Source organism: Sceloporus occidentalis, unplaced genomic scaffold, assembly GCF_023333645.1.
Source record: "Sceloporus occidentalis isolate IW3139 unplaced genomic scaffold, rSceOcc1.0.p SCAF_4, whole genome shotgun sequence".
Classification (NCBI taxonomy): Eukaryota; Metazoa; Chordata; class Lepidosauria; order Squamata; family Phrynosomatidae; genus Sceloporus; species Sceloporus occidentalis.
In genome coordinates this window covers 114,847,695-114,875,082 of record NW_028316984.1, presented here as the reverse complement: position 1 = coordinate 114,875,082, position 27,388 = coordinate 114,847,695, and the positions used below count along the sequence as shown (strand labels likewise).

The 27,388-nt window shown below is 41.7% G+C and overlaps 1 protein-coding gene across 7 annotated transcripts in view; it reads right to left on the bottom strand.

Moving 5' to 3' along the window:
• CCDC34 (coiled-coil domain containing 34) overlaps positions 1 to 25,139 on the bottom strand; it is a 33,689-nt gene extending 8,550 nt beyond the window's left edge. The window contains exons 1-4 of one of the 7 annotated variants that reach the window (XM_089521329.1): positions 25,001 to 25,139; positions 21,928 to 22,148; positions 15,441 to 15,570; positions 8,130 to 8,246 (exon numbers count right to left, since the gene is read on the bottom strand). In XM_089521329.1, coding sequence (XP_089377455.1) covers positions 8,130 to 8,246; positions 15,441 to 15,570; positions 21,928 to 22,148; positions 25,001 to 25,036 — 504 coding nt within the window. In that variant the 5' untranslated portion in view covers positions 25,037 to 25,139. Of the gene's footprint in view, positions 1 to 8,129; positions 8,247 to 15,440; positions 15,571 to 21,927; positions 22,149 to 23,519; positions 23,980 to 24,066; positions 24,363 to 24,410; positions 24,528 to 24,668; positions 24,773 to 25,000 lie in introns of those variants that run through there. The other 6 variants (XM_089521324.1, XM_089521323.1, XM_089521325.1 and 3 more) reach the window with 6 other exon arrangements.
• Between the last annotated feature and the right edge of the window lie 2,249 nt (positions 25,140 to 27,388).

The following is a 27,388-nucleotide window of genomic DNA, read 5'->3' as shown; positions in this document are numbered from 1 at the left end:
CACCCAAATAAAGTAAGATTAAATTACAGCACATCCTTGCTATCTGCGGGGATCCATTCCAGACGCACACACACCCCGCGGATAGCAAAAACCGCAGGACCTTAAGTCCCATTCTTTTCAATGCGTGCGCGCTCCCGTTTGCATGCATGCCCACTGAAAAAGCCAGGGATGCCATCCATGGAAGCTCAAACAGTGGATGGCAAGCCTGCCATTGGTACGGGTGTGCTATAGTGGGGTTTTTTAGTTGTGGCAGGAGAAGATAAAAGTTTAGAGAAGATTTCCATTGTATCTCTCTAGTTGAAACATGAAAATGTTCCACAAGGTAAACAGACAATATGGAAATGCCATTAATATATCTAGGCTATGCACCAGGCCCCTGGTTTACTTCAGAGTCCAGTTTAGTCAATCTAACCTGACCAGATCCCATATCAAGATTAAGCAATGCAGACCATCATTTCTCTTCCACAGTTTCCACAGGCTTATACTGGAAAATCAAAACTAAGCTATAATGTCTTTGGTTTTTCACAGATCTGCTCACAATTCATACATGTGGTAAACCCTTAAAAGATACTAGTCAAATTGTAGGCAGGTAACTTGACTTTCCCCCTTTTTTCTGTGCTAGGCACTATAATCTTTGCTGGTTTTCAAACAGACAAAAACAGGAAATAACTTCTAAAACTATTAATTGTTTTTCTAATCCATGCTGCTTTTTTCCTAATCTGTGCCTCAGCAACTGGAACACCTTACTATAGCATCTTGGAATCCCTGATTTCTGGAGTTGAAGAACTACAGCACAGCAGAAGAAAGGGACTGTAGTTACAAGACAGGCAGCAGCCCTTGGTAGAGGTAAGCAGGAAGGGACAGATGCTTCTTGCGTGAGGATGGCAAGCTTAGTGCATCAGTTAGCTAAATCTATTAAAGTTAATGATCAGATACACCTTGCATAAGTATTCAGCCCCCTGACTGTTCTGAATAAAAATATTTTGCACGTTCACACTGTTCCATAACTTGTGTACCTAAACTGGTTAGCAATAACAATTAAATTGATTTCAGTTCTTGGATATTACACAACAAAACTGTTGTCCAAAAAAAAAGTTAAGGGGGTGGCAGAGAATACTTATGTAAGGCATGTATGGCAATGATGATGATAATGAAAGCCTACTTGAGGTGAAAGAGCTTTAGCTTTATTATAGAAGTGCAACTTGTGTGATTCAATGATGCAGGATAAAAAGTAGAAGGGGAAGAAATAATGCTTTACTAGCAATTAGCTTATGAGAGCCAGCACAAATTTCCCTACTCCCTGTTAAGACATTTGGTGATCTGGACTAGTGCTAGAAAAAAAGCACAAACTAGGGGGAAATCTGAAAGCTGCTGTTGCTGAGGGATTCAGCACACTTTGTTCCTACCCTGCAGTTTTTTCTCCAGTGCCTGCATGGAGGAACATTTCTGCCTGTGTTCTGAACAGGACTGCTTTGTGCTGCCTCTCAAAATGCAGGAGGGGACTACTGGTGCTATAAAGCCCTTATAATTTATGCTTGCCCATCTGCTACCTACTGGAAGACAGCTATCATGAATTGTACTTCCGCTTCAAATTGGTCTCTGTCCAGCACCACAGTCTAAAAAGGGTGTTGAGAAGCTGGAGCATGTCCAGAGGAGGGAAACCAAAATTGTATGGGTCTGGAAACCAGACTTAGGAAGCTGGGTAATGTTTAGCCGGGAGAAGAGAAGGTTAAGAGGTGAAATGATAGCCTTGATTAAATATTTGAAGGAGTGTGATAATGAGGATGGAGCAAGCTTGTTTTCTGCTGTTCCAGAGACTAGGACATGGAGCAGTGGATGCAAATTGCAGGAAAAGAGATTCCACCTCAACATTAGGAAAAGCTTCCTGGCACTAAGAGCAGTTTGACAGTGGAATACACTCTCTCAAAGTATGGTGGCGTCTCCCTCTTTGGAGGTTGGATGGCCATCGTCAGGAGTGCTTTAACTGGTATCCCTGCATGGCAGAGTGTTGGACCAGATGGCCCTTAAGGTCTCTTCCAACTCTATGACTCTGCCTTGTGCCTGCTTTACATCTTAGGGGCTGCTACTTCCCGTTTGCGTCTGATCATCAGGCACAAATTGGCAGGAGGGGAAACCAGTCTGCTCCTGTTGTCCACAGGGACACTATGTACATTTATATTACAGAGTATGCAAAGACATCTTGTAGCACCTTTGAGACTAATTGAAAGAAAGAAGCTGATAGCATGAACTTTCATAGAATTGAATCTACTTCCTCAGACACACGAAGTGGAGGGAAAGACCTATATAAGGAGACTGTATAGGAGAATAGCAACAGAAATGCAAAACATGTTGGTATGGAGACAAGGTGACAAGTTCAGCTTTAATGATGCTGATCCTTGGAGACAAAGGCAGGAGGAAGGATGCTGCCTAAAGCCAAGGTGAGCAGATAACCATATGAATGGTGATAAGAGTACTGGAATGCAGTGTGGAAACCAGAAAGGAGATGTTGGGAACTGGCCACAAGAGCCTTCATGAAGCTGGAGGCTTAGCTAGTGTTATGATGTGTATATAGTATGCCAGGCAACTATCGTCTCTGTTCAATCCACTGCTAACAGACCCTCCACTCCATGCATCTGGGGAAGTAGACTCAAGACTACGAAATATCATACTACCAGCTTCTTTTTTTTCAGTTAGGTGCTACAAGATCCCTTTGAATGCTGATTTTTTTAAGACTAACATAGCTATGCCTTTGTATATAACGGAGATTACTGATGCTTTATAATACAAAAATGACTTACAATTAAATTAAATGTGGAGATGTAGCAGTAATATTTCTTAAAACTGTAAATGATATGTAAGTGCAACTACTGAAAAGATCTAAGGGAAATTGAAATTAGTGGCTCACTTGCTGGTTTTTTTTGTGGTTTTTTGTTTTGCTTTGCTTTACAACAGTGGTCCCCAAACTGTTGTTTTTTAAGAGATTTTGGACTTCAGCTCCCAGAAACCCAGACTATTGGCCAACATGGCTGAGGCTTCTGGGAACTAATGCCCAAAATCTCTTAAAGGGCACAGCTTGGGGCCCACTGCTTTACAATATAAATTAAAGTAAAACCACCAACACAAAAATATCATACATTGAGATTTTGGCAATGTATTCATAACAGGGGAAGGGGAGTTATAACCCTTAAAATTCATGCAGGATAGTTCTGCCAATGGCTATTAGTAACAACGTAAGCTGCTGGAAAGCAAGAAAGGGAATGCTGGACAAGATGGACCTTTGGTCTGATGCAGAAGGGTCTTATGCGGTTGTTTTTTCCTGTGTTTTTAAACCAGCTCAACCTTTTCTGGACTTTTAGGGTATCATGTGAAAGCGATCCCAATGTACGCTTTGCCTATAGAAAAGGGATTTGCTCTACTTGAAGCAGAATGAAATCAAACTCTTGGCCTTTTTCAACAAAGGTGGCAGAACTATTATTACACTGATTCCTGTATGAAAAGTTAACAGAACTAGGGAGTGCCTGGTTTAGGATGAATCATCCTTGTAGAATGATAGTGAAAATGTTTTCAACTACCCAGAAGGTAACAGAGCAGAAATGGCTCACAAGCAAATTACAGAACATGATATTCAGTAAATGGAGCCAAAGAAGAAAATGTATGTGCCAGCCATATCTTTAAAATTACACCATATCCCCCTAAACTAGGGGTGGGCAACTATCAGGGGCTCTTGGGACAACTTAAAGGCTGCATTCCTCTTGGGGGTGGGTGGGGAACATACGTTTTTGCCTCAAGCTGCCCTCTGGTGGCATTTTACCATGTTGGGCCCTCTAGGCCTTTTTTTAGCCTATTAGAGGCTGTTTTTGCAACAGGAAGTGACCCAGAAGTCACCTCCTGCTCACAGTTTGTTTTAAATAAAGGTATCTCTTGAGCCTAAAATGCCTAGGGTATAAAATGTGGCCAAAAACATGCCCCCTATTGGGAGCGATAAAATAAATATGACCCCTAGATGGGTGGGGGGCAAACTTTGCCTACCTCTGCTTTAGATTAATGCTCTTCCACATCAAGATGGGTAAGTTGGGGGTAGTTAGTTTTAAAGGAAAGCATGGTGACTTAAATTAGCAGCACCTAGATGAGATAAATACATGTTCCAGTCATGACAAAAAGGTAAAATTTCCAGCCAGTGTAAACTAATGTAACATCTGATCAGGCAACTGGCTAGAGGGGAGGTGATTTAGCATTTAATCCTAAAAGGTATCAAGGTCCAAGTGAGAAATGTAAGTGTAGCTGAACTACTGAAGCAACTAAAAATCTCAGAGCACAGAAAACTGGTATGAAGATGGTTTCTACCAGGCAGAGAAAAACTAGTTCTAGCAGGTTTTCAGGAAAAAAAGCAATTCCTAGAAAGGATGAAATGCTGGCAACAATGATCAGAAGGCTTCTTATGGCAGTGTAATTCAAACTCTGGCCATTAATTTCCAAGAATTATTTATTACAGTTTGTTATTGCTAAGATTGAGGAACACAGATTGAGTGTCCCAAGAACTAATCTTTCCCCACTGCTTGAGAGACAAGACTCTAATTTCTTTATGGAGAAAGGAACTCTATGTAGAGCCTGTGCTGCTACCGTGATCTGTGTGTGGCCGGCATTTGAAACTACATGGGCTAACAAGTTACATCTGCACAGTAGCTTCCCTACATAAATCATTTTGATGCAATATGAAAAGACTATACTAGCTGTGCTACGCGTAAAAGACAAGGAAAAGGCACAGCACTGTAAAAAAAAAAAAAAAAAAAAAAACAAAGACAACCTTTTCCACAGCTCTCTCTCTCCTACATACATACTCTCATACAACCCCCGTTACACAAAGGATGAAAAATGTGACCTATACTCCATGCTTCTGAAGGAAGCAATCAATCATGTGCCATACTACCATGCAGGAAACGAAAAGGCAAGGAATCCTCAGGACAGAGGTACACATAAGCAGAGCTCAATGTCTTGGTATTTTGTTTTGATCTCCATTTTGCCTGTTTTTCTACAGCCAGTGATGGCAGAGGTAGCCTCAGCAAGAACCACTCTTGCTGTTTCTTCATTACTTTCCAAGGGGTATTTCCTTTGGCAGGCTTCCTTTTGGTCCTGTCTTGCTTCCTGCAGAGAAAGTAAATCCCTTCCTTTCTAGACAATGAGCCACTTGGCAAATGAGGTACAAAGTAACCCATCATCTCTTTACCAGCTCAGGAATTTCCATGCTGCCTAATGAAAAAGGGACTTTTATTTTGTGTGTACAGTATTTTTGAAAAGTACAGTGCGCCCTTTTTTTACGCAGAGGATCCGTTCCGGCGCACACCCCATTATTCTTAATGGGATGTGCCACCCTTTGTGCCTCATGCGCTCCCTAGCAGCTTTCAGCATATGCTGAAAGCCGCGTATGGTGCGTCCGCGTATGATGCGGACACACTGTATATCTTGCCTACTTCCTTGAGAATGAACTTAAAGATGCAATCACAGAATCAGTAATATTTGAAGCAATCAATACAACAAAATTTTCTAAGAATTTTGTAAGAACTGTAGGGGAAGCAGGGAAACAAAATAGAGTGATGAAGTACTACCCCAAGGAACAGAGCACTATGTGGTGCCCCAAGGAATAGAGGATAGAAGGATGGCTTTTACTAGTCCCAAGGAACAGAGGTCAGCTGTTATGACTGCAGACGTAAGCTGCCTGGTTTTAAGGCTGGGGAAAGTGTTTATTGGTTACCTTTTGCAGCTTGATAGGAATATTAGCCCATCTTTAATCATAAGGTGGGGATTATTTTTGCCTACCCTGCACTGAGATAAAACTGGCACTGAAAGACTGACTGAGGTGGCATCATTGCAAATAGCTGGTCACCTGTACTGGTGTGGGATAAAGAAAATGTGAAGAAATGGTGAAACCCCTGTGGGGGGCCCTCATTAGAAGAAAAGGTGTCTCTAACTTCATTCTTATATCACAGGGTTGAAGGGTGGGGATGGAGACTATTTTAAGGGCTGTCTAGAGGCATGCCCCCCTTCCCTTTGAGTCATGGAACCTGAGATGGGGAGGTCACCCAGAAGGCCTTCCCCAGGCAATAACAGCATACTGGCTGCAATCTATTTAGTATGGCTAACAGTGTCTTGCCCTTTGATTCACTGAAGAAGAAGCAGGTGGAACCTCTGCCACAAACAGAGTCAATTAGGCAATTCTCCCTGAAGATCTTCTTTAAACAGTTAAATAAAGTGGCCCCAGTTGAATCTGTGCCTGGTCTCTTTTTATTTCCAGGTGGACCAGTATATTGCTGTCTTTCACCTGTTCACCAGCTCATCTGTATGGAACTGCATGCATTTGTGTGAACATTAGATTATAGTGGCTGTTTTCCATACCACTGTCAATATTCTTCAGTAGTTGCTGGTGTTAGCATGGAATGCAACATTGCTATACCCATCCACAAAGTGCTTCTTCAGAAACACTGCTTTGGTGTTAATAGAATGGATAATTCCACTAAGGTTTTACATATTCAAATATGTATAGCACCTTTTTACACACTGCCCTTGGTGACTAAAACCTATCAGTATAAAATTAAGAAAATGTTGTTGCATTAATTAAATTGTGGTAAAGTATGGTAATATATGGTAGATGTAACAGTATGGTAATATATGGTAGATGTAATCTGTTGGAAGGGGGTGAGACTATGGAATGTTGGAAGTGACCAGTGTTAGACTAACTATCTTAGGAGATTTTTAGAAGTCTGGGGAGGGGCAGGGAGAGTTGAGTCTACCAATGTTATAAGTTAGGAGTAGGAATTAGATGTTAGTAGAGTTAAGATCATAGGTTATCAGTGAGAGATGTGGATTTGAGTTAGTGTCAGCCAGGATTTATATGTATTGAAAAAGTAATCTTTAATTATACAAATCAAGTCTCTCACAGGAACCACAAAGGCATCTAGAAAATCCCTAAATTTGATGCCATAGCATTGGGACAGGTGATTGCCCTCACATTGGTGGGAAAAGGGGGGGATAAGTGGAGGCCTCACACAACACACATCTTGTTTTTCCATTCCTTCTGAAACTGAGATTCTGCTTTAATATCTTAAGAGTTTCTACTTTGTAGGTACCTTGTTTTCAAAAAAATATTCAGGGTTGTTTTTATTTACCCTACAGTGCCAAAACTGGATGACACAGTGGCAATTTTGGTGGCTGCTCAACAAGAAAAATAGTCAGATGTATGTGGCCCAACTATTTTCACCTCATTTTTCTATATTCCCAGCAGGAGAACTAGATAAGACTCTTAACCAAGCAGAAGTATTTCAGTTATCTGTTCCATTACTAAAATGTATCTGAATAAATAAGAAAATAACAAAGGCAGGAATCCTACAATCATTTATCTGGCAGTAATCCTAGCGAATACATTGGGACGTACTGCTAAGTAGACATAAACAGGATTGATCTGTTAACTCTCCTCTATAATTAATAGAATTAGTGTCACTGAAAGAACATGGGTCAGAATTTTTCCTAGAACTATGTAAACAATTAGGGTGTAGGTACATGCTGTGAATTTTCATGCTTGGATAGTTGGAGTCATTTTTTCCATTCCTGTCTAGTCAGTTTGCATGTGACGAAAACCTGGTGTTTTTGTGGATTGTTTCTCCTGTCTGTTCAGAGAATGTAGGAAAAAATCTTAACCTGTGCTTTCTCATGTAAGGGAGCTAACACAATTACCAGTTTGAGGGTTGGATCAGGACTCCATGAAAAAAGGTTCAAATATTTGTTCAACTTGGAAACCACTTGGTGACGTTAAGCAAGTCACAATCTAGCCTCAGAGGACAGCAATGGTAAACTGCCTCTGAATACATATTGCCAAGAAAACCCCATAATGGGGTCACCTTAGGGTCGTCATAAGTCAGAAATGACCTGAAGGCACACAACAACAAACTATGTAAGAGATTCGATTTTGGTACACTAAATTATTTATGAAAAATAATGTCATTAGCACTAAAAACGTGTTGGATAGGTTGGTAACCTAGCATGTTATTTTTAGCCCAAGTTAACTATTTTAAAGCAGATACAATTCAACCTGTAAAACACATGAATGAAACTAAGACATTAATGAAATAATTCTTCACCCGTTTCACCTCTTCATTTTTTTTCTGGACCCATTCTCTGTGCTTCTGTGCAGCAATTACTTTTTTCCTTTCACGTTCTTGTTTTTCCTTCATTTTTTCCATTTCTTGACGCATTGCCTATAAAGAAGGGAGGAAACTATTTGTGATCTTGATTGTTTTAGCTGAAAGTTCAGTAAGTTTGGATCTCAATATTTTCATACTAAAACTTCTTGGAAAAAATCATTTTAAAGCAACAAAGATATGATTATTTCTAGTTGCCCCCCCCCCTTAAATATGCTTTTCTGCATCAGAAAGATATTAGTAACATTAATATAACTCAAAGATTATAATGAAGTGAATGTAACAAAAGAAGGATCAATGTGTGACTTGAACTTCTAGTTCTGTCCACATAGAAATAACTATGCATCTAAGTATGTAATTAATGGATGGCTTGTGGAGTTTAAGACTCATGTTCAAAGGACCTGACCAAATGCTTCTACAGAAACACAGTTTGACAGACTAAGATGCGTGCAGCTCTAGTGATGCTCTTATTAGTTATTAGGGTGGCACATAACATGTAAGCAACCAATGGCAGGGGGAAGCGAGAACTCTCGTACATGCAATATCATTTGCACTGTGTATGTAATATTTACAAAAATGAGGCATAATGATTTCAAAAATTCTTGTCATGGTTATTTTTCAGCATATCTATAGTATTTCCCATGAAGAAGTGTTTTGCAATTTTTCTCCTTGTGTGAAAAGATGAAAGATTGTGTTTGCTCTTTTCACCAATCTGGAGCTTCTGCTCCTTCCCAGACATCCATTCACAGCTGTAGGGGGATGGCAGAATGTAACCTACATGTGCAAAAACCAACAGAGGCAAGCCAAAAACTCTGCAATTAACACAGTTTTCTTAAGATATCAACTGCATAAGTCAATGTTCTGTAACATTATGGCCCAACACAGATGTTGCAATGGGTGGGAGAGATATTCCAGTGGGCAAGGGAAATGATCATATTTTCATTCCATTCAATACAACAGACTGAATTGCAGGGAGAATTGTTTCAATTAGGCCAGAGATTTTCCTAAGGCTACATGAAGTAGCCTTCATGGTGATCCATTTTGGCAAATATAATCTTTGGTATTTTTTTTAACATTAAGGCGATGTATTAGAATTTAGCAAAGTACTGTAACAAGGAAGACATTTTCATTATGCTGCTAAAACAGTATTCTAGCAATCAGGACTTTCCAGTGCCACATTTGATTGCTGAATTAATACAGAGCAATATCTACAGTGCAGGCATTTTATGACAATGCCACATAAATTGTATAAACCAATGTCCTTGAGTTTCAACTAAAGATGTAAACTTTCCAGAAAGTTTGAAGCCATGGAAAAAAAATTGTGGTTTGGGGGGTGGTGGTGGTGGTGGAAATTTTGGGGAAAATTGAAAAAAAAATGCAAAATTAGCACTTTTACAGATTGAAAGCCACTCTATTACTTAAGGAACATAGAATATAAATACTGTATATACTCATGTATAAGTCTAGAAATGTAAGTAAAAAATTGACCTCAAAAACCTTACTCGACTTATCCATGGATCAATGTAACTATTGTACCTTAACTCTTATTAAAAACAGGAACTACCCCCTGATGAAAGGCAAGTGTGTAATCTTTCTTGGAAGCACTGACATCCCTCTGCTCTCTTATTCATCCAGCCTTTAGTGTGACCACAGTTATGCCTGCTGGAATTTTGTAACTTCTTTGGCATTGTCTTCCTTTTCTTCATCTTTTAGATGCTTTGTTATATGCCCCTAAATTTTACCTTCAACTTATCCATGGGTCATATCAAAATTTATAATTTTGGTCCCAAAACCTGCCCTCAACTTATGCTTGAGATCGACTTATAGTCATGTATATACGGGATGTACAATTTGATTTGACATAAAATTATTACAACTGATATAGTAAAATACAGTGTATTCAAACAATTATTATGGACAGAATTTCCTTTAATTTTTAAAAAAATATATTTGTAACAAGTGGAGTAATACAGGTAATCTCTTAAACTTTGGTTTTGGTAGTTTGTTGAGAAGACAAAAATAAATAAATAAATAAACAAACAAAAGAGATTGTCAACATTAGTTGACAACAAAGAAAATTATTTATATTTCCTCTCCATAGTATTGAATAGACATAAAGCACCTATTCTTTTAGAAAAAATTGAGGGAGGAAAGTGTGTGGAAGGGAGGAGTGACTAAGATTCAATTAATATGACATTTAATCAGACTCATTTTCGGAGCTCTGGGCAGCATCCACACTGCAGAAATATTCCAAATTGACACCACTTAACTGTCATGGCTCAGTTAGGGAATTCTGGGAACTGTAGTTTGTTGTGACACCAGAACTCTCTGACAGAGAAGACTAAATGTCTCATAAAACAAGTTCCCAGAATTCCATGGCACTGAGCCATGGCAGTTAAAGTGGTGTAAAACTGCATTATTTCTGTGGTGTGGATGCAGTCCTGGTTATCAATTTCTGACGCGTTACAGACGGCCCAGAAGGGGCAGTCTCGCGCCGCTGCTGGTTGCTGCGTCCGGGAACCGCAGCATCCAAACTGCGCAGTTCCCAGACGCAGCAAAGAAGGAACGCGAAAATCGCACTCCTTCCTGGGCCCCGGAAGAGACGTCGCGAGGCACTAGTCGCCCACTCACGGAGTCACTTCCGCCGCACAACATGCAGACGCAGAGCGTCTGCTACGTCAAAATGGCAGCGCCCATCCGTATGTGGCGCTGCTATTTTGACGTAGTCATTACGCGCGATGGGGCAAGGCACGTCAGGAAGCGCCGCCCCTCGCACGTAATGACAGCACGATGAAAGCGCCTCATGGGCCCGTCTGTAACGCGCCTCTGTCTTTGCTTCTGCTTCATTATGTTTGCAATCATCACAGTTATCATGGACTTCTAAAAACCGAAGGTGTATCTGGATTAAAAAAAGCTTCTCTACCATTTCACATGTCAACTTATTTCTTTGACTTTCTTCCTTTTTTCAATTTCAGAAAAAAACAAAAAAACCTTCATGAAAAAAAATGGAAAAAACTGGTTTCCCCCCCAACATTTTCTGTTTTTTCCAGGCCTTCCCATCTCTAGATTCAACTACTTGCCTTACACAGGTTTAATTTAAAAAAAAAATCTGTACTAAAACAGATAAGACAAAACCAGTCCCGACAAACCTATTCCAATGAGAAGTTGAAGGTGTTCATGGCCAGCATCCATAGTGTTTTGTGGGTTTTTTGGGCTATGTGGCCATGTTCTGGAAGAATTTATCCCTGATGTTACACCAGCATCTGTGACTGTCATCTTCAGAGGGTGGTGGTATGGAAGTGAGTGGGGTATATATACTGTGTGACCCTTGGCTGGGAGGAAGTGATTTACATGTTAATCTGTGTTGGTCTGTTGTTGAATGGCAAGGCCTCAGAGTAGAAGGATTAAATAAATTAGCAATCCACTGTCTGTGGGGAAACCCCCTGACCCAGGGTGATATTCATTTGCATGTGTTAAATCTTGATTTTGGTATTTTTCAGGACTGGTAGCCAAACTTTGATTCAGATGTAACAAATCATTGTTTGCCATTATATGAATAAGATGTAGCAAGCCTCAGGCTCATCCATGCTCATCTGCCTGTGCATTGGAAACCTTGGATATGTCATATTGCCAGTTCAAACAGCATTAGCCTCCCCCCCTGATAAATGAAGTTGTGTATGCTGATGCCATTGATTCCCTGCCTTACCTTGCTGTATGACTGTGTTTTAAATTTTGTATAATTGGCTTTTTATCTAGAGATGTTTTGTAACGGTTTTTTATGGTTGTAATGGTTTTCTACGGCTGTAAACCGCTTTGATCTGTGGAAAAGCGGTATACAAATAAAATGTATTATTATTATTACATATAGTCTCTTCTTTCTTCCAGAGGCAGAGCAAAAGCAAGTTGTGGGTTCATTCCTTGGCTTCCCTATGCATAGCATAAACTTTTGTGTCTTACTAGCTGTAGTTAGTAATGAAATGAGTGGTTCATACTCACTGTGATTAGTCATTCTAAAGGAAGCTGAAGGAGCAATCCACAACACATGAGTTAATCCCATGTGCCAACCTGACCAAGGCAGCATCTCCAAAGTTCTAAAGGGTTACAACCATTACATTTCCACCCTTCTCTCTGTTCTGTTATATAGCCTTGCTGACTGCTCCAACAAACTCCAGAAATAGAAGCAGCTTTTTTAATTAAAAAATTCCCTGGGTGGGGGTAAATTGTTCCTACAGCCTCCACAGTGCGGTTTTCTGGCTATGCGGCTGTGTTCTGGAAGAGTCTATTCCTGACATTTCACCAGTGGCTGACATCTTCAGAAAATGCTGGCATGGGAATGAGTGGGGGGTGTATGTGTGTATACACACACACACACGCACGAACACACACACTGTGTGGCCCTTGGTTGAGAGGAAGTGATCTACATGTCAATCTCTGTGTTGGCCTGTTGTTCAACAGGAAAGAAGAAACCTTTAAAGTAAACAAAATTTGGCTACCAGGCCTGAAAAATACCAAAATCAAGACCCAGCCCATACAAATGAAAACCACCTAGGATCAGGGGGATTTCCCAGCAGACAATGGGTCATTAATTAAATACACACCTTGAGGCCTTGCAATTCAATCACAGAACAATACACAGATAAACTGAAGATGCCAGCCGCAGATGCTGGTGAAACGTCAGGAATAAACTCTTCCAGAACACAGCCACATAGCCTGAAAACCCCACAAAAACTATAGATTCCAGCTGTGAAAACCTTCGACTTCATATTCACAGTGCATTATCAACATTCATTCTCAGTGAGGCTGAAGGTGCAATCCACAACACATAGGATACACCCAAGCCAGAACCTTCAGGGAGGATGACTTTCTGCTTCATTCTCATTTGGTGAGAGAATTTTTTTTCTTTAACAGTGACTGCATTCCTGGCTCAGAACCATGTCACTTATTCAGCTGCTGGCTTAAAATGTTCAACTATATAGTTGGTTTCGCAATCTGCAATCTGCTTACTCACAGTCTTGGGGGTAGGTAAAGTTATTGAGTCTCCTTCCACCTGACACCTTCATTCGTCAGAAGGCAAGCAGTCACTCTCAGAAATTTCCTCCAAATCTTTTTGCATTCTTTTCATATTTAACAAGTCAGACGACATAGCTTTTTAAAATACTGTTGTTATTTCATTTTAGAAAAGCATAAAATGTTTGACTGGTTGGTAAAGCAGGAATTAAAAAACTGAGCAAGAAAGGGGTGGAAGTACAGTGCGCCTTTTTTATGCGGTGGATCTGTTCCGGACCCCCTGCATAAAAAACACACGCATATGCTCGAGCCCCATTGAAAGTAATGGGGCTTGTGCATGGCGTGGTGCAGCCCATTACTTTCAATAGGATGTGCCGCCCCTTGTGCCCCGCACACGCCCGCATGGCTTTCAGCATATGCTGAAAGCCGTGTATAGTGTGTCCGCGTATGACGTGGGCGCACTGTACAACTGTTAGAATGTTTTAGAATTTTAGAGATCTTATTTGACCAGGTTGGCACAAGGGATTAACCCATGAGTTGTGGGTGGTTCCTTCCAACTCACGGAGATGGCAGTTTTCTCTTCTGTCCACTGCTGCTAGTTAACAAATAAGGACAGATCAGTCCAAAGAACCATATATCAGTTAAATATACTGACAGAGGAGGGGAAAACAGTGATGCCTGGGCATTTAGTCCCTTCATATACATACAAATGGCTGCAGTTCAAGCAAGTGAATCAGAAAACCTCAACGTCATGCTTTAACATCCCACTTTGTTCCACAACTGGAAACCTTGGCTATGTAATATTGCCAGTTAAAACAAGATCAGTACTACATATAGTTTCTTCTTCTTTCTTCCAGAGGCCGAAAGAAAGCAAGTTGTGGGTTCATACCTTGGTCTACCTATGAATAGCATAAACTGTTGTTTCTTAGTGCTTAAATACAGACATACATGACAATGGCAAAATAGAGGCTCCAATTTCTTGTCTACCTTATTCTATGCCAAGAGTGGCATCAGGCAATATTATGAAGACTGGAGCCTGGTACAGATTGTCACTTTGCTGAAATTAGGGCTGGGGTGCGCGGAGTGTCTGCACACTCCGTGCTCTCCTGGCGCCATTTTGGGGTGCATGTGTTTAGATGGTGCGCGCACCGATGATGTGCCTTGTGCGCTGCCTCAAAATGGTGCGGCACACAAGAGAAGTCACCACACCGCTCCAGGACGCTAATGGAACCTTAGCAGTGACATGGAAAGGAGCTGCATTTCCAGCTCCTTTTTGGAGCGCATTGTTGCCAACACCGTCTGGTTGCCATGGCAGCGATGCGAGGGATAAAGAGGCGGCCTCTGTCCGCCCCTTTCCCCTGTCTGTCCAGCCCCTATGTCTATCAATATTCCCTTAGCCATGATGGTAACAATTTATACCATACAACAACTGTGGTGGATCACCAATGGCCAATTTTCTGCTGCTAACATCCTTCAGGGGCCATACATATTGCCAAAAATTCCACTACCATCCCCCCAAAACAGAAGTGGACACAAGTATTTTAAAAATGAATTCCCGCTCATCAAGACTTCCAAGAAGCAATTCATGTTTTTGGAGCACCACAGAAAGATCACTCAGGTAATTGTGGAGGGGCCCACAGCCACCAAAACATACTTGGAAAGCCCCAGGGCCACACTTTGCCTGCCTCTGCCCTTGCCCTAGAAGAATAAATCAAATGCAATGTATTGTACCCAAAGTTTTTATGATTTACCACATACTTCTGGTTACCTAATCATCCTGTTTTAACGCTTAGTAGAGCCAGGATGGTGTTTTGGCTTGGGTGTGGGACTACAACTCTGGACACAGGGTTTTAAATCCCTGCTCAACCATGGAAACCCACTGGGTGACTTTGGACAAGTCATATTCTCTCAGCCTCTGAGAAAGGCAAACCCCTCTGAACAAATCTTGCCAAGAAAACACCGTGAAAGAGTCACCTTAGGGCCATCATAAATCAGAAATGACTTGAAGGTACACAACAACAATACTTAAATACTGACAAAAATAAACCATACATTTCCAATTACATTAAAAGTGAAACTTAAATCATTACTAGAGCTAGATAAGCAAAAAGCAGTTACCAGTTAAGTAGAACACATAGAATATATACACTTGCAAACAAGAAAGGAATCACAACAGAACGGGCAAGTGAATAAGCATCTATAGAATCATTAAAATATAAGAAAACTAGTAATTTAAGTATTTACCGCCATAGCTTGTGCGTGTAAGCGGGCACGTAGCTTTCTTTCTTTGCAAAGGAACCATTCTTCCCATGGTGAAAGGGTATTTTCCATAGATGACACATCTTCCCTGCTTGAATCTGTAATGTGTTCAGCACTGTGGAGTAACACTTTATAAGTTAGATGCAATAGCTTAGGTGAACACTATTATAGAAACATCATAACATTATCTGTCTTGGGTTGCATAATGGAAAAAGATAGGAAATAAATTAAATAAATAAAAACAATACAACACATTAAAACATCAGAACAGGATTTAAACCATTACTCACAATTTAAAAAGCCCAATTTAAAAAGTTGTGTCTTAACAGCTTATTAAAAGACCTCTCAGCTCTGAAGTGAGAGCATCCCACAAAATGGGAGCAATGCTGGAGAAAGCTGTTTACAGGATCTGTTTAAAGGATCTCTCCCTGATAACCATGTACCTTGCCTTTGATGACTGAGGCACCTACAGAAAGCCCTTTTTTGAAAATCTTAGTACAGGTATATGTATCTAGAGACAGGTGATCTTTTCAAACCATTAAGGACTTGGTTAACTAGTCCAATACATTGAATTAAGCCCAGAAACAGACTGAGAAGCAGTACACTGGGCTCAGCACCCAAATAATATGGCTCTGTTAGTAATCTAGTCACCAAATTCTGAACTTAAGCCAACTAGTCTCTGTACCGTCTTAACACCACACATGTGCTGTAATGAGCAATCTTCAGCCTGACTTTTAAATGGAAAGCACCCTTTAGAAAGCTGAAACCAGGAGCCACAGACTGAGAATGAGTGCAGAGAAAGGGTGGCTTCAATATATCTGCAAAAAGAAATTTCCCCAATAGGTGAAAAACAACTGGAGGAAATTATATTGAAGTCTCAGGCAGCAGGGAAAGAAGATAGTGCTCCTCCCACCATTCATCTAATGATTATATCCGGTTTTTTTTTCCAGTAACAAAGAGAAAATTCCAATTAAAACAAATAGCATAGCTTGACCCTAAGACATATTTGCCTCACTGAATGAAAATAACCATGCTAGGATAACTCTGCCAAAGAACCATCATATGCTCAAGAACCTACATTTCATAATTCCATCTGTCCATTATTATCAAGAAAGGCCAGCCCATATAATATATGGTATAAAATATTAAATTACTAATATTCTCTAAATATTAAAACTGAGTTTACCCAAATAGTTTTATCAAGGGTTTGTGCCAATATAGTGCCCTTGTATGATCTACACTATTATACTCAGAACAGTCTGAGTCATGACTTTCAGACTGGAGGCTTTGTGACATAGCAAGAAATGGGGCAATCAGAAAAACTGTTAAAGGAGCCATTGTGTGAGGGCACATGATGCTGCCACTTTACAATAGCTAAGCAGATGTAGGGGTGATCAATGCTTCAGCAGGAGACTGCTTGGGAGCTGTGTTAAGTGACATGGTGGGAAGAAGGTGGGATATAAAGGCATACAGCTGAATAAATACTGATTGACAACATAGTCACTTAATACATAATGACCAATGAAGCAGCATTTTACACTTACATAATAAATGTATTCAAGATCATAAAGTTATTACTTGCATTACTAATTGTTTATAAGACCTCATAAGAGCTATAAACATGCAATGATGGACAGAAGGAAGTGTGCTCAAAACAGAGAGCCCAAATACAGCAGTTCTGGCTACTATGGAGGCATAGTGTGCAGATGACACATGCCCCCGAAGTGGCCGGAACTTGATCCGAGGCTGTCTAAGGCAGCCCAAACTCACCAGCAAAAGGAGTGGCAAAAAACCGCTCCTGCTGGGATCTCATTTGGGACCGCAGTAGCAGCCCACTTCAGAAGCAGGCCATCCTGTAGTCATGGTCCCAGGTTGACTGGGGCCCAATTGGGGCTTGAGAAGCCAGAGGTTGCTCCTAGCCATCCATCTGCTTCACCCCTTAGTTACTTACGGTGAAAACTCACTTATCTAAGGTGCATAAAAGTAGTCTACACTGTGGATTAACTCCCCCACTGCCAGAACAGAGTGATGAGTTGCATAATCTTCCAGAATCCACTTTCCCTCTTCTAACTCAAAAGAGCAAGGCCTGAAATTAAAAACCTAACAGAGTGGAGTCTTCAAAAAGATTCTGAAAGACTGTGTAACTCCTGGCTCTGGCCTGGCAGTTCAAGGGTAACCCACTCCACTTCATCTGCCAGAGAACTGATGTTTAGATAAGTATGCTGGCATACTTTCTTTTCTCAAGATACTGTTTGCATTTTACTAATATTTTTCCTCTTGCATTAGTTTTAAGATGGGTAAGAGAACTGCCATCTCATACCCTAAATTTAGATTTCTGTTCAACTTCTTCCAGATAGGGAGAACAGTCAACAGATGTTATTAATGGAGCCTACTCCTGGATAAAGGTACTTCTACATATGGTGTTAATAACTAGAATTATTTAGACTGGAAACATTCAATTTTATTCCCAAAAACAATGACGAAAGAAGCAACAGAAAAAACTGGCAGAAGAGAATAATCAGGTTGTTTCTGCAGTCCAGCCTTGAACATCCTTAGATATGCTCTACTGTATTTGGTGTTTCATACATACACATACATACTTATGTATATATGAGTCAATGTTTGCTTCAAACAAAGCTTAATGTGGCTTAGTAAGAACATATACTTCTTACCAAAATTATCCATATGAAACTTTTAAAATACTTTTATTCATACATATCTTTTGCTTTTGCTCTATATTTTTATAGAGTTTTTTTGTTTGCTTTTTTGTTTATGCTGTGCTTGAAAATTCATGAACGGTTGCTGTTGTAACAGCCTCTTGAGATGCACTAAGCTAAAATCACAACTTGTTTAAATCCACAGTGAACTGTACTGAAATCTGTGATACTTCGGTTGTGAATACAACAAAATCCAAAATCGCAACGGTTTTCTGTCCAGTTACATCTGGAAAAACTTTTAGGTGCTGTATAGGTAAAACTTGCCAAACTGTAGTCCGAATGGAGAAATTCAATGTTTTCACTTTGAAAGGAGCAGTTAGCTTTACACAGTACATAAACATCTGGCTCTCAAGAGAAGTTACTTTTCTGTTGCTAATGGGAATTTTTTTTACCTGTCTTTTATGACTCTTTGTCTCTAGTCCTCACATGGCCAATAATGGGAATGCCCTCTGTTTATACAGTGGGCCCTTGATATCCACTGGGTTTTGGTTCCAGAATCACCCGTGGATACCAAAATCCATGGTTGCTCAAATCCCATTAAATACAATGGCGTAGTAAAATGGTGTCCCTTATATAACATGGCAAAATCAAGGTTTGTTTATTGGGATTTGTATATTTTAAAAAATATTTTCAAACCACCATGGATGCTTGAATCCGTGGATAAAAAATTGGTGGATATGGAGGGCTCACTGTACTGAAAACTCTCAATACCATCTTGCCTCACATCATCTCAAACAGACTCTAACTGCTGTTACCCGCCTCAATCCTCAAAGGGGAAGAGGTGGGATATAATTAATAATAATAATAATAATAATAATAATAATAATCAAACATCATCACCATGTTTCTCTTGTCTGATATTTAACATCTTTGCCTGATGAAGAAGCAGTGAAGCTTTGAAAGCTTGCATAATAAATTTTATATTTTGGAACTGGCCCAAAAAAAGTATTACTGGTTTGGAATTTTAATTTTGATGTATTTTGCTGCACAGCCAATGTAACTACTACATATATATATTTTTCAGTTGTGAATGTTTATAATAAAGCCCGCAGGTGCCAACATATGCATCTCTTTGGAAGTTTGAAGACCATGAATACCACAAATTTGGCATATGTTCATTTAAAAATAATCAGAATCCCCCCCACACACACATTTCACATTTAAAAGTATGAGATTTCACATTAATGTCTTGTACTCAGTCTCCCACATCCCAGTAACAAAATGGGAAGGCAGAATCACTTAGCAAGAACTTGCATTTGCCAAATCTAACCCTGTTAAACTATACATTCCCACAGAAAAAAATCAAGTTACTTGAGGCTTTCGTTTATATTGGCATGGATAAGTTCAGGTGGCCTTTCCAGGAGCTACACAGAGTGCCAAAAATCGAGAAAAGCAAACAGGAAATGGCCCTGGGTTTTTTTTAAGATTTAATTTTTTTTAATTCAGCAGTTTACAAGGACCTTGCAACTTATTTAAAGGTGAATGCTATTTCTGATGGCTTCCAGGAGAGGCAATTCACCTTTTTTTGTCTTGAAAAAAGTAAATCACAAGTCAGAGGTTTGGGGACTGCAAAACAGACATGGCAGGGCTGCACTTTATCCATCCCTGATTTATACTACTAAGCTTCACTTTGGTCTAATCTGCACTACAAAAATAATGCAGTTTGACACTACTTTAACTGCCATGGCTGAGTGCTATGGAACCAGGGGAATTGCAATTTGTTGTACACCAGAGCTCTCTGACAGCGGCTAAATAGCTCACAAAACTACAAATCCCAAAATTCCACAATATGGAGCCACGACATTTAAAGAAGTGTCAAACTGCATTATTCATGTAGTGCTGATTAGACCTTTTCCTCCTTAAGACATGAGTAAGTTGCCAGGAACTGCTATAATGGAAGAGTATAACTGTATAAAACAGGTTTGGTGCTGCTGGTGCTAATGGATCAGTCAACGCATGGGTAAAACAAATTTACTCAAGTCAGTAACAACAGGATTTAGGCTGTTGTTTCTGTGGTCTTTTCCCTATAGGATAGTGATTCCCAAACTCTGGTCCTCCAGATGTTTTGATCTTCAGCTCTCAGAACAGTGGTGTCCCTAGAGTGGGTGTCGCTGGGTCAGAGTGACCAGACATCCTTTTTTTCCAGGCCATGTCCTTCTTTTCAACCTTCTGTCTGGGAATTCCAAAATCCCATCCATTTTGAGCATGAATAAGAAGCATGAATTTATAGTTGGCCCTACACATTTGCGGTTTTGATTATTCATGGACTTGATCAATATATTATCTCTAGGAATCTCTAGGTCTTCCAGCATGGCTCTATTGTCTCTGTCAAAAGTCACACTGGAGGACCTAGATATTTCTAGAGATAAAACATCTCTAGGCATTTGTAGGTACTCCAGTGCAATATCACGGTCAACGTCTGGCAGATCATGACCACAGAATTGCCCTGGAGGACCTAGTGGAAAAAATAGTGTTTTTTTATTTGCAGTTTTTCCACTTTCACAAAGGTCCTGTGCCCCTAACCCCAGCCAATGTGGAAGGTCCACTGTATTTTAATGTTGTAATTTTAATGTAAATGTAATTGATGCATTGTTTTGATGTTTTTACGATGTTGTACACCGCCCTGATTGAATAGAAGGGCGGTATAGAAATAAAATTATTATTATTATTATTATTATTATTATTATTATTATTTATATTAGTGTTTTTAACCTTTATTTTCTTACATTTTTGGTGCCTTCTCCTCTTTTGCAGTTAGGAGAACTTGTCACTCTTCACCTAGTGTGTGTGCGCGCGCGCAGCATCAACCGGCCACCCTGGCTGCTCACTGAGACCAGCCAAGGCACCAGGGAAGGTGGGAGGGGCTCACTCACCCCTCTTTCTCTGCTGCCTTGTCTCCCACAGCTGAGAGAGCTAGGGCAGCACTGCACTCCTCCGCAACTGAAGAAGGGCCCAACTGGGTGCCGCCTGTGCCTCAGGTGTCACCCGGTGAACTCCACACACCCCAGTGTCACCACTGTCCCAGAATTCCTGACAGCTGGCCAAGCTGACTTTTAGGAGTTGAAGTCTAAAGTTAGTGAACCACTGCTTTAGAAGAAAACAGTAACTAGGAGAAAGCAGGAAGCTCCTGACCAGTCATCCCACAAATCTTTACAATCAGGGTGACCAGATGTAATAACTACAAAGGAGAAGGCACCACAAAATGTAGGACATTGCAAAATAAAAGTTACAAACTCTTTTACACACACACACACTCATGCTTCTCAGTCATGCTTAAAATGGAGATATTTTGGAATTATTCCTATACAGAAGGTTGAAACGTAAGACATGTCCTGGAAAAGGAGGACATCTGGTCACCCTGCTTACTATGTACCCCTACTGCTAGCTTGCCCAGCTATGCACAATACAAGAGGCATATACAGAATGCTTTCCAAGGTGGGGCGAGGTACTTTTTGAAGGGGGCCCTTTGCTCCGGGTACTTTTAAGCACACTTGGGCTGCCTCAGGAGCTGTCTGCACTGCAGAAATAATCCAGTTTGACACCAGTTTAACTGCCATGACTCAATGCTGTGGAATTCTGGACACTGTTGTCTTGTGAGACATTTAGTTCTGTCAGAGTACTGGTGCTACAACAAACTACAAATCCCAGAATTCCCTAGATTTAGCCATGGCAGTTATACTGCTGTCAAACCGATTATTTCTGCAGTGCAGCTACAGCCTTGGAGTAACTCAAGAGGCCACCGGTGAGGGCCTTACCGATATTTTTTCAGGCTGTCAGGGATGCCGGCTGATGTCAAGTCCTCCTCCTCTTGCTCCTTGGGATGGAAATGTGGTGAAACCAGGGACAAAGGGGAAGCTTGGCTCTCCCTCTCATCCTCCTCGTCGTCGTCGGAGCTAGCAGGGGAGGGCGGGGTGGAATGGGCTGCCCCCCATGTGCTCCTCGGGGGCACAGAAGTGGGCATGGTGGTGAGAGGGACCTGCCAAGAAGGAACTGAGCGTCAGTCACACGCAAGTGGAATCCATTTCTCTTTGAGCAGTGCAAGAGCCCGAGTGGCGTAGTGGTTTGAGTTATTGGACTATGACTCTGGAATATCCTACAGAATGATAATCTGTCCTAGAGTTGGAAGAGACCACAAGGGCCATCCAGTCCAACCCCATTCTGCCATGCAGGAACTCACAATCAAAGCACACCCCGACTGATGGCCATCCAGCTTCTGTTTCAAAACCACCAAAGGAGGAGATTCCACCTCATACCAAGGGAGTGTGTTCCACTGTCAAACAGCTCCCACTGTCAGGAAGTTCTTCCTAATGTTGAGGTGGAATCTCTTTTCCTGTAGCTTGCAACCATTGTTCTATGTCCTATTCTTTGGAGCAGCAGAAAACAAGCTTGCTCCATCTTCAATATGAAATCCTTTCAAATATTTAAACATGGGTATCATGTCACCTCTTAATCATCTCTTCTCCAGGCTAAACATACCCAGCTTCCTAAGTCGTTCCTCATACGGCATAAGGCATGGTTTCCAGACCCTTCACCATTTTAGTCACCCTCCTCTGGACACGCTCGTTTCTCAACATCCTTTTTGAATTGTGGTGCCCAAAACTGGACAGAGTATCCCAGGTGAAGCCTGGCCAAAGCAGGACAGAGTGGCACTATTATTTCCCTTGATCTAGACACGATACTTTTGATGCAGCCTAGACTCACATAGGCCATTTTAACCGCCACACCACACTGCTGACTCAACTAGGACTCCTAGATCTCTTTCACTCATAATCTCGTTGAGCCAGGTGTCCCCCATCCTATATCTATGCATTTCATTTTTTCTGCCTAAGTGCAGTATCTTACATTTCTTCCTACTGAAGTTCATTTTATTAGTTTTAGTCCAGTTTTCTAATCTATTAAGGCCATTCTGAATTTTGATCTTGTCCTCTGGGGTATTAGCTAATCATCCTTATTTGTCATCTGGAAATTTGTAAAGTGTGCCCTCTATTCCTTCATCCAGGTCATTGATAATGCTCTAGCATAATTCCTACTGAGACATTCGCAATGAAAAACACCACCTGGCTGCTGCTGTTTCCTATGGCAGGAAACTCCAAGTTGCCTTGTACTGTTGTGGCACAAGACAAACTTTTCTCCCTACCTTCCCTCAAAGTCTCTAGCTCCTCACTCGCTTTTGGGACCCCATGAAATGGCAGGGGGACATTTGGCTCAAAACCATAGAGTTTCAAGGACATTTATGCAACTGCAAGGGTGGAGTGGGGGGGCTGGATTATTCATGTCTGTTTGTTTAATTGTAGTAATTCAGATGAGGTTGACTTGAGGACGTTTAACACATACAGTACCTACTTACCTGTGTTTACTCAAGAGCAGTGATTCCCACACTTTGGCCCTCTGTATCTTTGGGACCTCAGCTCCCAGAATTCCTAACTGTCAGCTGAGCTGTCTGGGCCTCTGGGCATTCATTTATTTATATTTCATTTGTGAAGTCCAAAAATCTACAGGACCAAAGTATGGGAGCCACCGCTCCAAAGCTTTTAAAGCAAATGGCTGAGGATAGGAATAGCCGTGTGCCATGGCTCCATGCTAATCTGGGGTATGTACCCTACTCTGCCATGCAGGAACTCTCAAGCAAAGCATCCCCTGTGACAGATGGCCATCCAGCCTCTGTTTAAAGACCTCCAAGGAAGGAGACTCTATCACCCTCCGAGGGAGTGCATTCCACTGTCGAACAGCCCTTACTGTCAGGAAGTTCCTCCTAATGTTCAGGTGGAATCTCTTTTCCTGTAGCTTGCATCCATTGTTCCGGGTCCTGTTCTCTGGAGCAGCAGAAAACAAGCTTGCTCCCTCTTCAATATGACATCCCTTCAAATATTTAAACAGGGCTATCATCATATCACCTCTTAACCTTCTCTTCTCCAGGCCAAACATGCCCAGCTCCCTAAGTCCTTCCTCATAGGAATGGACATGCTCCAGTTTCTCCACATCCTGCTTGACTTGTGGTGGTCCTCCAGGTATCTTGGACTTCAGAATCCCAGAAGCTGCATCCTACTCTGGCCAACTCTGGGGCCTGGGCAGCTGAAATCCAAAGCGTCTTGTGGGGGGGGGGGGGAGGGGGCAAACTCTGGGAAACACTGCAAGAGTGCGGTGGTTCCTAAACCTTTTCCCCTTTGTTTGGGCTCCAACTCCCAGCAGCCTCAGGTAACTCAGCAGCAGGGACCCTGGGAGCGGAGGGGCCAAACACCTGGAGGCCAGAGTTCAGTGTTCTGAGAGCTGGGCTCAGAGCCTGGAGAGCGGGGTTCCAATCCGCCCCCCTGCGCCAGCGACTCTCTCTCAGCCCCAGAAAAACCCATGAGTGGTCGCCATAAGTCCGAAACCTCCGCCGCCGCCTCCGCCTCCTGCTGCTCAGGGCTGCTCCCTCAACGCCCCCGCCGGCCTCCCGCCGGCCTCCCGCCTCCCTTGGCCGCCCCGGGCCTCCCGCTCGAGGAGGGAGCCGTTCTACCTGACGCCGCCACTTTGGAAACCGCAGCGCCGCCCCCGCCTCGTCTGCTCCCGACTCTCCCCGCGGGAGGCCCACCAGCCCCGCGCCCCAATCGCCGCCATGGCAACGGGCGCCATGGCAACCGCCACGCCTGCGGCCTAGTCAGGCCCAGGCCCGCCTTGCGCGCATGCGCAGTTGCCCCAACGGAGCATTTGGAGAACGCAGCCCCCCTCCCTGCTCTTCTCCTTCGGCCCACGGCCTCCTCCAGACGTTTCAACATACATATACACACATATATCTATGTAACGTCCGCACTACTGTGAGCAGCCCCGAGCCCTCCCTGACTGAATTACCTCAACAATGCCGCCCTTTCCGTCACCGCAGACCATTTATTCCATCATATTTGAGACGTCGCTGGGCTCAGCTGCTTAGCAGCTGTAATACATCAGAGGGAGTAATGGGCCAAAACCACCTCCCAGGGTATTCCAAAACACTGTAAGCCTCGTAGGGTCGCCATAAACCAAGAGGCAACTTGTTGGAGTCTGCATCCACAGTGGGGAAATAACCCGGTTTGGCACCGCTTTAACTTGTTGTCTGGCTCAAGGCTATGGAATTCTGGGAGTTGGAGTTTGTTGGGGCCCAGAGCGGAGCCCCACAACAAACTCCAACTCCCAGAATTCCATAGCCTTGAGCCAGAAAAGAGTTAAAGCGGTGCCAAACCGGGTTATTTTCCCACTGTGGATGCAGCCTGAGGCAGGAAACATAATTTTTAGCTTCAACTGAAAATATCCACACAAGAAAACCTCTCCTGGATCTTGTCAGTTGTAGACCATGCTAGAGACCTATGCTAGAAGAAAGGGATACACACACCCCTCAGTAACCTGGCCCCTGCCCAGGCCACAATCCCCTGCAGAAGGTGAGCTTGAAGGTGTCACCTGTACAGAATGTGCATTCACAAACCTTTCTTATACTTACTCAGATCACATTTAAAACACATTTCATGGCAAGGGGTTAAACTGGATGGGCCTTGAGGTTGCTTCCAGCTATGAAAATAAACCTTAAGTGCTAGAAAGGAGCATGGAAATATGCAGGTAGCTTGGAAATGACTAACAAGATTTAAAGCTAGAATGACGATTTAGATTATAACTCATCCCTCCATATTTGTGCCTTTGATATTTGCAGATTTGATTATTCATGGATTTGATCAATATGTTCTCTCTAGGAATATCTAGGTCCTCCAGTGTAACTCTGTGGTCAGCTTTAACTAAAAGTTGCACTGAAAGATCTAGAGATTCCTAGAGAGAATATACTCTACTAGGCCTTTGTAGCTCCTCCAGCCCAATCCTGTGGTCAGTGTCTGTTTGGATGTTGACCAGAGTTGCACTAGAGGACCTAGAGATTCCTAGAGAGGTGTCCTCTCAGGTAAAAACATGATGTTTTTGTTATTTGCGGTTTTTCCATATTCACGGGGGTCTTGTGCCCCTAACCCTAGCGAATATGGACAAGTGTATTTAATTTAAGGAACAAGAGCCTGAAATATTTCACTATTCTACAAGTGTACTCTCTCCTGTCAACCTTCCCATCATTTTGTAATCATACACCTAATTTAGATATATGTTATTGTTTTTCACTTTAAGATTGGTCTCAAGTGGCCCATATCATTAATTACCAAGACTACAGTATATAACTTCCGTTCTTGATATTAAAATCAGTACTTTGTAGCAGGTGTTTTGACCGGACTATAGTTTTCATGGTATGCAATACCATCACCCCTCCTTACTCGCAGATCTGAGATCCGTGCCCTTGAATATCTGCAGAGGGGTGATCTCTGCTATTTTCAATGGCACACTGAAATAATAGCTATTGATTGCAGGCTTTCTTTCATCATTCAGTTAAGAGTTGAGAGAACTCTTATTCTGAAAACCGGTTTTTGCAAATACTGTTAATGATCCCCATTTCCCGAAATTCTGGTTTTATGTTGTAGTTTTTGGACATTTGCAGTTTTATATCTTCTTCCAAATACAGAGGCCAACATCTCCTATAATCAAAAGACACACAGTATGTAGACAGATCTTGTAGCACCTTTGAGACTGAAAAAAGTTGGCAGCATTAGCTTTCATGGACTATGAAAACTCATGCTGCCAACATCTTTCTCTCAGTCTCAAAAGGTGCTACAAAGTCTCTCTACAGTCTGCCCTCCCCATACACAGAAGATCTGTTCCAGACCCCCCCCCCCCCATGTATGGAGAAAACAGCATATGCTCAAGCCTCATAGAAAATAATGCGGCACATGCTCATGGTGGTGCAGGTATGCACATTAGTTCTGCCAGGGCTTGAAAAAATTATGCCAAGAAAACCCAGGGATAGGTTTACCGTACATTAGGGTTGCCATACAGAAGTCAGAAATAATTTGAAGGCACACAGTAACAACCATCACATTTAGTTGGTTGTATCTCTTTTCCTAAACCCTTTCAGTGTCTAGCACAGACCTGCACAACTTGGAAGCAGGTAAGGGCCAGAATTAAAATAGGATAAAGTTCTTCAGGTTGCAGATAGGTTTGCAGCAGCTCACTTCCCAAGTAAAAGTGTAATTAATTATTAAACTATTTTGCAAATAAGCCATATCATAAAAAGGGGAATTTTCAATTAATATCAGTAAACTACACTTATGATTTTTACTTATCATGAGATCACATTAATATTTTAAAAATTACTTTGCTAAGTGGTACAAGTTTTAATAC